Here is a 14,392-nt window from a genome sequence, read left to right as displayed (position 1 = left end):
AGCATGAAAAGCACTATATTCTTAAACAATCCTGGCTCATTGTTTTTTGTTTTTTTTTTAAAGTATCAGATTAGGACCAACACTTACACAAAAATCAGTTATATCATAATTCCCAGACAAAGAATACACTAAAATAGAGTTACGGTTGAGAGCATATATCAGTATTTTTAGGTTAAAATTGGGATGGTGCAATCATTCTAAAAACTAATCATCCATCATAAATCCCAAAAATTCAGGTTAAATGTAACAAAAAATCCAAACATTTTGAGGTACAGAAATGCATAGTTAGGATATCTAGACAGCCTTTACGCCACCTTGTAGTGAAACTAGGCATCAAATGTGCTTATGATTAAGGCATTTGAGTGTTTGTAGTCTCAGATTAGATTAAAATCATTTTTAAAGAAAGATTTTGCCCCCCACCCATGGTGTCATTAAAGAGTGAGTGTTGTGTATCCTAACAGCACATTTCCATACTTTAACTTTTTTCAATTTCTTTTAAATTTATTCTATATCCACAGAGTAAGTGCTGTAATTTTGTCAACAATTTGCAATATTTTTCATATTCAAACTGGTTGAATGTCTGCTTTAAGTGCAAGCCTCAATTCAAATTTCACTATCAAAGTCATGACATGCATTTCCAGCATAAAAAATGTTAATTACGTAAGTGGTCTTGTTCTTTTCACAAGGAATTAAGCCAAGGTAACAGTTTAATTGGATTCCACTTATAGGTAACTTACCCATCATGGCAGCCAGCCAGAAAACCTGAACCTCAGGGAAATGGCTGTCCCATTAGCATTCATTTATTTTCTAAAGAGAAAAACAATTAAAAAACATGTAAGCTCTGAAGACTTAAGAGTAAAGGTTTAAAGTGTAAAAAATTTACATATGAAGTATAACTATTTTCACTAACTCCTACATTTCTTGAGAGTTTTAAACCACATGTCTGAAACGCTGGAAGTTTTAATCTAATATAACACCTACAACTACAATTTAAAGACCAAATTATGAATCTTCATTTCAGTTGTTATTTCTACCTCAACATACGGATGTGAAAGCTGAAAATCCACTAGAGCAATGGTTACCAAACTTTTCACGTTGTGACCCCTCCCCCCCCACTCCTGGTCCACACCCATAGCTGGGAGCAAGGCTGTGATGGCGGGAGAGAAAGAGCCACAGACAGGAGTAAGGGGGCCAAGGCTGGGGATGGGAGTGGGGCCATGGCTCAGAGAGAACCTGCAGCTGGGGGTTGAGGCACGGCCAGGAGCTGAGACGGGGGGCTGAGTAGGGTTGGGGGCACTCCCTCCTCATCCCGCATGGGGGCTGGCCCAGGCCCTGCCACACACCCCTGAATGTTCCTCTGTGTCCACCTTGGGGGGCATGCCCTACAGTTTGTGGACCACTGCACTGGAGGTATAGACAGCTGTATAAATGCCTATAGGAAAATACTAGGTATTAAATGGAGTGAATTGATAACAAGTTTCTCCAAAAAAGAATTCTTCTGCTGGATTTTCTTCCTCCTGGATCCTCTCCCACAAGAGGGAACAATGTGTTCCTCCACACAGTATTATAATCAAGACTTTAGACAAAAAAATAGTCAGGAAATTCAGATTTATAGTTCACCTTAATTTGGTCCCCACTGAGCACATAAAATATTTTCAGAACTAATTTCTTAGTATTTGCAATGTGCTAACTTGCACAGATATTATGTGACTATACAGACACAAGTTAAAGTCACAGCCATAATAAAGTATTTGTATTTACATTTCTCAATTTCTTTTAAAAATATTTACACACAATTTATAAGGAAAAAATGCAAATGATCACTGAATAAAGACACATGAAGTCAAAGCACCCAGACAAATGAAGTAAGATGGCACTAGAACCCAGAGCCAAACCCTAATCATTGTCACACATGAAGACGAAATCATCCTAAAAACATAAAGGACTACCTTTGACTCTCAATAGTTGGAAAAGTTCCAGGTCAACTGTTTACATACACTATATGTTCATACATTCAGAATCCCCCAGTCACCTTACAGCCCAAGAGAAAGGCTGTAGAGAAAGCCAAGATAGGATAATAGCAATAATGTAAACAATTCAAAAAAGAGTTGAGGCAAAGTATGCAGCTTCTGTTTAACAGTATAATTATCACCATATCTTAAACCACGCTAGGATCATGAGAAAAATCAGAAAAGCACACTTCCTAATTGATCTGCCAGAATACCATCTCACACAACATAGGCAAGGACAGTCTTTTTGATCTGTGGCTGTATATCACTTAGCACAACAGTGTCCCACTCTTAGGTGCTACAGTAGTACAAATAAAAACAACAGACTTTAACCCTGCAAACAGAACTGGCAATCACAGACACACTTCCACTAGTGGCCTCCCACTGACTTCAATGATGTCATGCACATGTGCAGTGCTTTATGTTACAGGATCAAGCCCATAAAAAGACATCCACACATTTTTCCTTTTAATTTACTAAAGCATCTGGCAACACTGAAGGTACAAAATTTTATTTTCTTTAAACGAAAAGAAAAAGTTGTTTAACAAGGAAGTTTCTCCACAAACTGAAAATAGCTTGCTTTCATATAACTGCTTACTTTTAAATCACTCAGCTTGATGGGATCAGAGTTCAGACGCCAAGAAGAGACTTTGAAACACAGAGGGACTGTGTACTTTAGGCAAAGGGAAAAGTAATTACTCTCTAGGTGCCATTCTGGCTAGCAGCAAAAGACTATGGTCACTGCAAAGAGTGGTGTTAAGGAGTTCTGAAGGGAATAGCCCCTTGATCCTTTCTGCTAGATCAAGTATCACAACAGCATAGGCTCTAGAAGGAGAATGGGGAGTGTAAGTGAGGATCTTTATGAACTATAGAGCTACTGAAAGGGGTGGGAAGAAGAGGCTATGATCTTGTAACTATTTATAGCCATTAAAACTTGCCCTCCTAATTTAGAGATTAAAACATGCAGCTCAGCAAAATCTGCTAAAAATCCTTAAAATTATAACAGTAAGCATGTTTGTATCTTCTTTGAGCATTTGTCCATATATATTACACTTTTGGTACATATGAACTCGAGATCAGAATCATTTGACCAGCAGCATGCATTGGTGTCCACCCTCCCCAAGAGCACAAAGGGCACAGAGAAGGTAACCACCTCACAGTTCCTTCACCAATACAGAATCCAAATGTTATAAAACTCTGTAAAAGTAGGCATGGACGGTGTGTTGTGGAACATACATATGGAAAACACATCTTTAAAAAAAAGTTATTTAAAGTAAGCAACTTTTCTTCTTTGAATGCTTGCCCATACATATATCACTCTTTATGGCCCACAAGCAATAAACCTGTAAAACAGCTCTGCCAAAGGAGACATTCAGTCTAGAAGCTCCTATCAACGAATGGTGTTTTGAGAAAGTATGAACTGATCCCCAAGTACACCTCTACCCCGATATAACATGACCTGATATAACACGAATTCGGATAGAATGCGGTAAAGCAGCGCTCCAGGAGGGTGCTGCGTGCTCCAGTGGATCAAAGCAAGTTCGATATAATGCGGTTTCACCTATAACGCGGTATGATCTTTTGGCTCCTGAGGATAGCGTTATATCGGGGTAGAGGTGTAGCTGCTATACATATTTCTGAGACTGAACAATTCTGAAAAACTGCCTGAGCTCAAGTGAAATAAACCCTGACTTGATCTGGTGGATCTAAACTAGCTAACCGATAACATATCTTAATATAACCTGAGACCCACTTACACAACTTTTGAGATGAAATGGCTTGGCCCTTCATTCTCCCCACAAAGGCAACAATATAAGTTAAATACGAAATGACTTTAATTCTATCCAGGTAAAGATAAAGGGGTTTGTGTATATCTGAAGAGTGTAGTCTAGACTGCCCTTGGTTGGAGTGGGGCTTGGGTAATAACACTGGTAGATGAATCATGTGGTTTAGGTGGAAGTCAAAAACAGCTTTGGGTAGAAATTTTGAATGGGGCCAACGCATTGCCTCCCTATATGCACAAAAAAAAAGGTTACCATGCGTGCAGGCAATTCCCCGATCCTACCGGCTGGTGACTGCCACTTAGAAGTCCGAAAGATAGTGTAAGGAACATGATGCTACAACTCAAAGGGAGGACCCATCAACCCACCTAAGTCCACACTGAGATCCCAGTAGAGTGAAGGCTCCCACACTGGTGGGAATACATGTAGTAGTCCCTTAAGAAATCCCCCCAAATTGGGATGAAATCCTGAACAGGAGGATGGTGCCCTGATAGAGCTGCCAGGTGCACCTTACAGAACTGATAAAAAACCCTGATCTTTTTATCAACATTAAATAGTCCAGATATTTAGGAATGTTTGCTGCTGTTGGAGAAATACGATGTTGCTCTGCCAATAAGGAGAACTTTTCTACTTTGCAGCGTATGTGAACCTTGTAACATCCTTTCTATTTTGTAGGATAATGTTTTGGAAATCTCTAGAACAAGCTCTTTCAATGATTGTCAACATCCAGAATGTGAGAAGTAGAGAGGCCAAATTTGGATACTAGATATTCTCATTGTTCAGGAAGACAATGTTTGGACTCACTGGCAATGTTACTGGAGGCTAAATTGAAAGTCTCATGAAGGCTGGGAACCAGAATTGCCTGGGCCAAGCTGGTGCTATCAAGATCATTAGTCTTGTTTGAGTTTCCAGGAATGGAATCTATATATGGACAACACATTTTAAAGAACCACAATTACAGTACGATAAATAACCATATTTTTTACATGTAACAACTGCACTCAAAATTTGTCACCTTTTTTTGTATTAAGATTCTCAGCACTTACAGCAGATGGTGTTAAACATGGTCTCTGAATGCAGATATAGCAGCATCCAACAAATGCTGCAACAGCAGAACATGCTCATACTCATTTTAAAAGCTTATGCTAAAGAAGGGGAAAATATATTCAAAGTTCAACCTGACACTCCTAAAATACAGACCCAGATGAGTCTCTGAGCACATAATCTTGTACTTTATCACACTCCCACCCACTATGGAGGTGCAAGAAATTAAACCAAAGATAGAGGGGCACCATCAACTTTAAAAACACATTTGTATCTGAACTTTTACCTGCCCCCTATCCTCCCAAGCACACCTATGATTATTGTAGCAAAGATTAGAGAAAACACCTTTAATTTCAGTTTAATTGTGCATTTGTTGATACTTAGTTTCATTATTTCCTTTGTGGCCTTAGTTTCCCTTGTTTATGTGGCTGGTGTTTTGTACACCAAAGGAGGAAAAAGACATTTTTACAAACATGAAATTGTTATAGTAAACCTAAAAAAGTTGGCATGTTGATTTAAGAGTACGTAGACTATTTTAACAAAAATTTAAAGTGGTTTCTAATTGCCAATGTCCCTTTAACAAGAGCCTATCAACCTGAAGCAATGATTAGTTCTGTTCTGTTCAGGTTATGACACCATGCCCATCACCAGGACAAGATTCCCTTTGTTTGACCCTTTGACCGCCTTCCTATTCCTGTTATTTTATTAGTTGTCCCCTGGAATTACTTGGCTTCCAGGTCCTGTGGATCCCCCCCATAGGGTGGGGGTGGGGACCTTTTAGCAGTGAGCGGGCGTCCGCCCATTTCCTGGGTCCCAGTAGGAGTAGGACAATATTAAGACATAGCCACTATAGGCCCACACCTAGCATTCCAGTGTTATCAAAATCTCAGCTTTCATTTTCTAAAAAAATAAGTTTATAGTCCTGATGGTTGTGAAGAAAAGCTTGAAAACATGACTCAAATGTAACAAACACAATGATGTCTTACATCTACTGACAGCCTAAAACAATAGCTCAGAATTGAGTGAACTTCCCCATACACCTCAATGGGGTGTTACCTCCAAGACCTACTGTTCTGGGGGGCCCAGACAACACCATTCCTGCAGAGGACTGTGTGTGTCTGGCAAGAGGGGGAAAGAGTGCAGCAGGACTGTTCTGGTCCACCCACCCAAGCAGATACACCCTAAATACTGGGTGGAGCACCCTGCTGGCACTCTGCCTCTCCATGGTAGGAGAGCATGGTAGGACACCTTCCTCACTCCTTGTTTCCAAGGGGAGGAAGCTCCTGATACTGCTCCTGGAAGGAGAAGGAGTTATGCTTCTGCCTCTCTGGGAGATTAAATTGACCATCCCCGTCCCCCCCAGTCCACGTGGGGAAAGGAACACTGGGGCATAAATATTGGGGCCTCCTGTCGCAAGTTGCCAAGGGGGCCTGGATTGCCTTTATCCAGCTCTTAACCATCGGTATCTGATCACCTTCCAGGAGTTCATTAAGTGACATGACTACCATGTATGGTTCTCTCCTTCTCACCACTCAGATGGAAAGTTACATTTGAATGTTTTTCAAAAATAATTTTTATGTCTGATATACAATGTGATGTTTGTAGTAGTGCTCAGATGCCACAGGATTTTGTTCCACAGTCTTGGAGGAGTCCCATAAAAGCTCTATTGCTTTATCAATTTGTTACATTGTTCTTAAAAGAAACATTTTACTCGCTATTTGTTTCAACTTCCCTGAAATGGAAACTGGGTCCTTTTAATAAATGTTATCTATTTTAATTAATTGTCTAATTGTATATTAAAGCACCAAAAATATGTTCTATATTCTCTGCTGAAATGCTGTATTTCCCTGACAACTGTGCTGCCAAATTAACCCCTCCATACACTTTTAAAAAAAGATTATATCCCATTTCTTCAAAAATGAAAGCGTCAAAGGCATTAGCAGGATCTGAAATAGGAAAAACTGGGAGTAAAGAGTCTTAGGACTGGAAGGAGCATAGGGAGCAAGAGAGAAAGAAAGACGACAAAACCAGAGATGAAGCTGAGATGAGATTATAGCAAAGACTTGAAGACAAGGACAGGCAGCATGAGTTGAGACAGAGGATACCCAGGAAGGTATTTCAAGGAGAGGACGTTGTGGTAAGAATGGCAGACAAAGAAGAAAACTAACAACTGCATTTTGGTTATATTGGAAAACGGTAGAGTATTCATATGCAAGGAGGCCAGAACAGAAGGTTACACTGGCCAAGCAAGAGGTGGATAACTAAGGTTTGGAGAAGGATTGGGGCCAGAGTGGTATAAAACAGCTTTAATTTAAATGAGAATCAGCTGTTTTATCTACAGCCCATTATTAAATATTTGTTCCCAATGCAGATACTTACAGATTGCAATCAAGTCACCCCTTAACTTCCTCTTTGCTAAACTAAATAGCTAGAGCTCCTTGAGTCTATCACTATAAGGCATGTTTTCGAATTCTTTAATCATTCTCAGAGCTCAACTCTGAACCCTCTCCAGTTGATCAACATTCTGCTTGAATTGTGAACAGACTAGGACACAGTATTCTGGCAGCAGTCACACCAGTAACACATCTAGAGGTAAAATAGCCTCTCTACTCCTACTCAAGTCTTCCTTATGTATGCATCCAAAGATTACATTAGCCCTTTTGGCCACATCACCACATTAGGAGCTCATGTTCAGTTGCTTACTCATCATGGTTCCCAACTCTTTTTCAGAATCACTAGTTCCCAGGATAGAGTGGCTCATTAAGTAAGTATGGCCTTCACCAGGGAGGGGCAAACTTTTTGGCCTGAAGGCCATATATGGGTATGGGTAATTTCCATATCATGAAAATTGTATGGTGGGCCATGAATGCTCACAAAATTGGGGGTTAAGGTGCGGGAGGGGGTGAGGGCTCCGGCTGGGGGTGTGGGCTCTGGGGTGGGGCCAGAAATGAGGAGTTCAGGGTGTGGATTCCCAGCCAATGGGAGCTGCAGAGCCAGTGCACCGTGTAGAGCCCCCTGGCTCCCAGGCCCCTACGCATAGGAGCTGGAGGGGGGGGAGGCATGCTGTTGCTTTTGGGAGCCGCGTGGAGTGGGGCGAGCACCCGACCCTGCTCCCCAGCGGGAGCTCGAGGGCTGAATTAAAAGGTCAGACGGTCTGGATGCGGCCCGTGAGCTATAGTCTGCCCACCCCTGGCCTACACTCTTTGTTCCTAGCTGTATATAGATATATTTGGCCATATTAAAATGCATATTCTTTACCTACGCCCAGTTTACCAGATCACATTGCCTCAGTGACCTGTCCTCTTCATTGCTTACAACTCCCCCAATGTGTGTGTTTGACAAACTTTATCAGTTATTTTATGTTTTATTCCAGGTCATTAATAAAAACGCTAAATAGCAGAGGGCCAAGAACTGATCTATATGGGACCCCACTGGAAATACCCGTCTGATGATGATTTTCCCATTTACAATTATGTTTTGAGACCTATCTGTACGCCAGCTTTTAATCCATTTAATGTGTGCCATGTTAATTTTATACCATTCTAGTTTTTTTAATCAAAAGCATTCAATACCAAGTCAAATGTCTAAGTCTATTACACAAACACTATTGCCTTCATCAACCACACTTGGTATCTGTTTTTGATGACATTACAAGCTAGACAGGATCTATTTTCCATAAGCATAAGAATACAGGAACATAAGAATGGCCATACTGGGTCAGACCAAAGGTCCATTCAGCCCAGTATCCTGTCTACCGACAGTGGCCAATGCAAGGTGCTCCAGAGGGAGTGAACCTAACAGGTAATGATCAAGTGATCTCTCTCCTGCAATCCATCTCCACCCGCCGACACACAGAGGCTAGGGACACCATTCCTTACCCATCCTTAACAGCCATTAATGGACTTAACCTCTATGAATTTATCTAGTTCTCTTTTAAACCCTGTTATAGTCCTAGCATTCACAACCTCCTCAGGCAAGGAGTTCCACAGGTTGACTGTGGGCTGTGTGAAGAAGAACCTCCTTTTATTTGTTTTAAACCTGCTGCCCATTAATTTAATTTGGTGGTCCCTAGTTCTTATATTATGGGAACAAGTAAACAACGTTTCCTTATTCACTTTCTCCACATCACTCATGATTTTATATACCTGTCACATCCCCCCTTAGTCTCCTCTTTTCCAAGCTGAAAAGTCCTAGCCTCTTTAATCTCTCCTCATATGGGATCCGTTCCAAACCCCTAATCATTTTAGTTGCCCTTCTCTGAAGCTTTTCTAATGCCAGTATATCTTTTTTGAGATGAGGAGACCACATCTGTATGCAGTATTCAAGATGTGGGCGTACCATGGATTTATATAAGGGCAATAAGATATTCTCAGTCTTATTCTCTGTCCCTTTTTTAATGATTCCTAACATCCCGTTTGCTTTTTTGAGAGCCGCTGCACACTGCGTGGATGTCTTCAGAGAACTATCCACGATGACTCCAAGATCTCTTTCCTGATTAGCTGTAGCTAAATTAGCCCCAATCATATTGTATGTATCATTGGCGTTATTTTTTCCAGTGTGCATTACTTCACATTTATCCACATTAAATTTCATTTGTCATTTTGTGGCCCAATCACTTAGTTTTGTTGAGTTTTTTTGAAGTTCTTCACAGTCTGCTTTGGTCTTAACTATCTTGAGCAGTTTAGTATTATCTGCAAACTTTGCCACCTCACTCTTTACCCCTTTCTCCAGATCATTTATGAACAAGTTGAATAGGATTGGTCCTAGGACTGAGTCATAGGAAACACCACTAGTTACCCCTCTCCATTCTGAAAATTTACCGTTTATTCCTACCCTTTGTTCCTTGTCTTTTAACCAGTTCTCAATCCATGAAAGGATCTTCCCTCTTATCCCATGACAACTTAATTTATTAAGAGCCTTTGGTGAGGGACCTTGTCAAAGCCTTTCTGGAAATCTAAGTACATTATGTCCACTGGATCCCCCTTGTCCACATGTTTGTTGACCCCTTCAAAGAACTCCAATAGATTAGTAAGACATGATTTCCCTTTACAGAAACCATGCTGACTTTTACCCAACAATTTATGTTCTTCTATGTGTCTGACAATTTTATTCTTTATTATTGTTTTGACTAATTTGCCCGGTACTGACATTAGACTTACTGGTCTATAATTGCTGGGATCACCTCTAGAGCCATTTTTAAATATTGGTGTTACATTAGCTATCTTCCAGTCATTGGGTACAGTGGCTGATTTAAAGGACAGTTTACAAACCATAGTTACTACTTCGCAATCTCACATTTGAGTTCTTTCAGAACTCTTGGGTGAATGCCATCTGGTCCCGGTGACTTATTACTGTTAAGTTTATCAATTAATTCCAAAACCTCCTCTAGCGACACTTCAGCGTGTAACAATTCCTCAGATTTGTCACCTACAAAAGATCGTCCAGGGGCCCCACTGGATGTTTAGCAGGCTTCCTGCTTCTGATGTACTTAAAAAATATTTTGTTATTACCTTTTGAGGTTTTGGCTAGCTGTTCTTCAAACGCCTTTTTGGCTTTTCTTATTACATTTTTACACTTAATTTGGCAGTGTTTATGCTCTTTTCTATTTAACTCATTAGGGTTTGACTTCCACTTTTTAAAAGATGCCTTTTTATCTCTCTTACTGTTTCTTTTACATGGTTGTTAAGCCATGGTGGCTCTTTTTTAGTTCTTTTACTGTGTTTTTTAATTTGGGGTATACATTTAAGTTGGGCCTCTATTATGGTGTCTTTGAAAAGTGTCCATGCAGCTTGCAGGGATTTCACTCTCATCACTGTACCTTTTAATTTCTGTTTAACTAACCTCCTCATTTTTGCATAGTTCCCCTTTCTGAAATTAAACGCCACAGTGTTGGGCTGTTGAGGTGATCTTCCCATCACAGGAATGTTAAATGTTGTTATATTATGGTCACTATTTCCAAGCAGTCCTGTCATAGTTACCTCTCGGACCAGATCCTGCCACTCCAAACTAAATTGAGAATTGCCTCTCCTCTTGTGGGTTCCTGTACCAGCTGCTCCAAGAAGCAGTCATTTAAAGTATCGAGAAATTTTGTCTCTGCATTTCGTCCGAAGTGACACGTACCCAGTCAATATGGGGATAACTGAAATCCCGCACTATTATTGAGTTCTTTATTTTGGTAGTCTCTCTAATCTCCCTTAGCATCTCATCATTACTCTCACTGTCCTAGTCAGGTGGTCAATAATCGATCCCTAATGTTATATTCTTATTAGAGCATGGAATTACTATCCATCCAGATTCTATGGAACATGTGGCTTCATTTAAGATTTTTTACTTCATTTGATTCTACATTTTCTTTCACATATAATGCCACTCTTCTCCCCTCCCGTTCGTCCCCCCCAATGACCTGTTCTGTCCTTCAGTTATATTTAGTACCCCGGAATGATTATGTCTCATTGATTGTCCTCACTCCACCAGGTTTCTGTGATGCCTATTATATCAATATCCTCCTTTAACATGAGGCACTCTAGTTCACCCATCTTATTATTTAGACTTCTAGCATTTGTGTACAAGCACTTAAACTTGTCACTGTTTATTTGTCTGCCCTTTTCTGATGTGTCAGATTCTTTTTTATGTGAATGTTTCTCGTCTGATCTGGCCCGTACTTTATCATCTTCCATCCTCTCCTCCTGACTAAAACCTAGAGAATCTCTATCAATAGACTCTCCTCTAAGAGAAGTCTCTGTCTGATCCACGTGCTCCTCTGCAGCAATCGACTTTCCCCCATCTCTTAGTTTAAAACCTGGTCTGCAATCTTTTTAATGTTAAGTGCCAGCAGTCTGGATCCACTTTCGTTTAGGTGGAGCCCACCCTTCCTGTATAGACTCCCCAATCCCAAAAGTTCCCCCAGTTCCTAATAGATCTAAACCCCTTCTCTGTACATCGTCGTCTCATCCACGCATTGAGACTCTGAAGCTCTGCCTGCCTACCTGGCCCTGAGCGTGGAACTGGAAGCCCATGTTGGTATGCATAAATTATGTTACTCTCCTTTCATTCTTTATTAAGTCCCGTATCACCCACTCCATTCTCTTGATTGGATGAATGTCAGACCGAAAGGCTTTTAACATTAGCTTTCTTACAGTCTTCTGGAACTTCTTATCAACTGTCTGATTCCTAGCTTCTGATTTATATTCGTTACTATCTACTTCCCCTTTCTTTTGTTATATTTATGTAGATAGATATAGCTATATCTGCCTTAACTTCCCCTCAAAATCAGTGTTGTTTTTTTTAACCAATACAGCCTTTCCCCTCAACTGTAGCTTTTTGCGCATCTAATAATGTATTCTTAAACAATTCCCAATTATCATTCACATTTTTCTGATTAAGCGCTTCATCCCAGCTGATTTGGCTCATAACTGTTTTCAGCTTTGTGAAATTGGCCCTCTTAAGGCACTTCGTTTATATATCACTGGCCTGGACTTTATTTTGTTTCCACATTATAAATAGAAAAGGAGTACTTGTGGCACCTTAGAAACTAACCAATTTATTTGAGCATGAGCTTTCATGAGCTACAGCTCACTTCATAGGATGCATCCGATGAAGTGAGCTGTAGCTCACGAAAGCTCATGCTCAAATAAATTGGTTAGTCTCTAAGGTGCCACAAATACTCCTTTTCTTTTTGCGAATACAGACTAACACGGCTGTTACTCTGAAACCTCACATTATAAATGTGATCAAGTATGACAAAGTTTGAACTCTAACATTTGTGGCAGAGGTGAGAATGTTTTCATTTACTCTTTATATTATTTGTACTTGATAAAATTATAAATTCAATCTAGTTCCAACATTGTTCTTGGCTCTGATTTACAAACAAGATCACTACATTTCTGTATAAGTACTGCCAGATCTCAGAATACTCTACAGAAAGGAATTCTTACTGCATATCCAAGTATGACATGATCTATTTGTCTGTGTCCTCCATTGTCTACAAAACAGACATGTTTCCCATTCAGTTTCTGCAGATGGACAACATACTTTATTTTCTTAGTTTGGATTTTTGCTTTCTTAATTTCTGCTGCATTTATAAGTCACCCAACAGCATGCTGATGTCATATTACAGGGCCTTAAAGGAAATATTTAATGGGTTTATCTTTATCTTCACTAAAATCATACTTGATTACTATGCTAAGAGCCATACCCACATATTAAAAGGGTTTTTTGATTTGTTTGCCCTTTGTTAGTTTTTTCTGGTTGGGGAGGAGTGGGGGTGTTTTTCTGCATTGCTGCTTGGTTTTTGTTTTTAAAGGCAGTCTAAGCTAAGGTACCATTAGCTTCTGGTGATCTTGGAAGGTCTTCTGCTGAAACTTTCACTGGGTGGCACTACTGCCAGTTGTAACTCAATCTTACGGCCGAAGAGTCAACCTATTTTCTTTGGTTTGGTAAACATGATATAAAGCTCAGTATTTCTGTTACAGAAGCTTCAATGCATTAAATTTTATTTCTTCAAGAAGCCATAGCTAAGGCCTTTTTAAAAACAAACATCCTAAGAGTTGTAAGCCATACTCCCTGAAGTGTATGTATGTACAGGATATTTCTGTTATTTATATTATAGAAGAACTCAGACACCAGTCAGAACTGAGGTCTAATTACACTATGCTGTACAAACAAAGTGAAATACACTTCAACAGTTGTTTCCGGTTCTAGAAGTATTACTGATTGCAGCATATTCCCCATTCTTAAAATGAGGCATAGCACTAAAAGTGGTAACATCTCTAAAGTCAGAATGAACTACGTTTACCTACTTATTGAAAAAGCAATTCCTGCCCTCAAGGAGCTTATAATCTATTAACATTAATTTTAAGTAATAAGAATATAAATTAAAATTGAGATCTGACTCCCTATATAAATTTAGCGCTACATACAATTAGGACAAAAGTGTTTCACTACCATAATTTAAGTATGAATAGCTACATTTTGCTCATGGATTGAGATACACGTTTGACAGTTCACCTCCATATGCACCCGAGTCTCAAGTACAGGGTACACAATTTAATATCCAGTATCTAGAACTTTACAATTATTCTTTTACAGGTTTATGCTTAAGTTCTATGACCCCCAATGGGCTGAAAGTCTACCATTTTGGGGGAGCAAGAAAGCCAGAAATATGAATTCCTTGTACATGCTACCTGTAAAGAATACTTATTGTAGACTATATATTGGATTACTGTAGGCTATATTTATTATTTTGACTTTTTAAAAAATAAACAATTACATGCAGAACAAAGAGGGAAAATTCAACATAAGTAATTTTTATAACTATACTAAAGATGGCAGTATTAGCTTTTTCAGGACATTGTGGAAAGGCAAGACAATCTTTCATAAAGCATTTAATCAAGTCTCCAGGAAAAATAACATTTTCTATGCCTTGCAATACAACTAGTTATTAGACCGATACATTATTCTAAACTTGCTCGTGCATTCACACAAAAATCTGATGTAGCAACAGAACTGTATATTTCCAGTTTTGCTGAATGTGTTTTTGGAATGGGAAGTGTTCTCAAA

At 39.5% G+C, this 14,392-nt stretch overlaps 1 protein-coding gene across 1 annotated transcript in view; it reads right to left on the bottom strand.

Annotated features, from left to right (window-relative positions):
• Positions 1–14,392, bottom strand: part of MAP3K2 (mitogen-activated protein kinase kinase kinase 2) — a 92,524-nt gene that overhangs the window by 52,882 nt on the left and 25,250 nt on the right. Inside the window, exon 2 of the mRNA XM_073305011.1 lies at positions 738–807. Coding sequence (XP_073161112.1) covers positions 738–744 — 7 coding nt within the window. The 5' untranslated portion in view covers positions 745–807. The remainder of the gene's footprint in view (positions 1–737; positions 808–14,392) is intronic.

This window comes from Lepidochelys kempii, chromosome 11 (assembly GCF_965140265.1).
Source record: "Lepidochelys kempii isolate rLepKem1 chromosome 11, rLepKem1.hap2, whole genome shotgun sequence".
NCBI lineage: Eukaryota > Metazoa > Chordata > Testudines > Cheloniidae > Lepidochelys > Lepidochelys kempii.
This window is presented reverse-complemented; position numbering and strand designations above follow the sequence as displayed.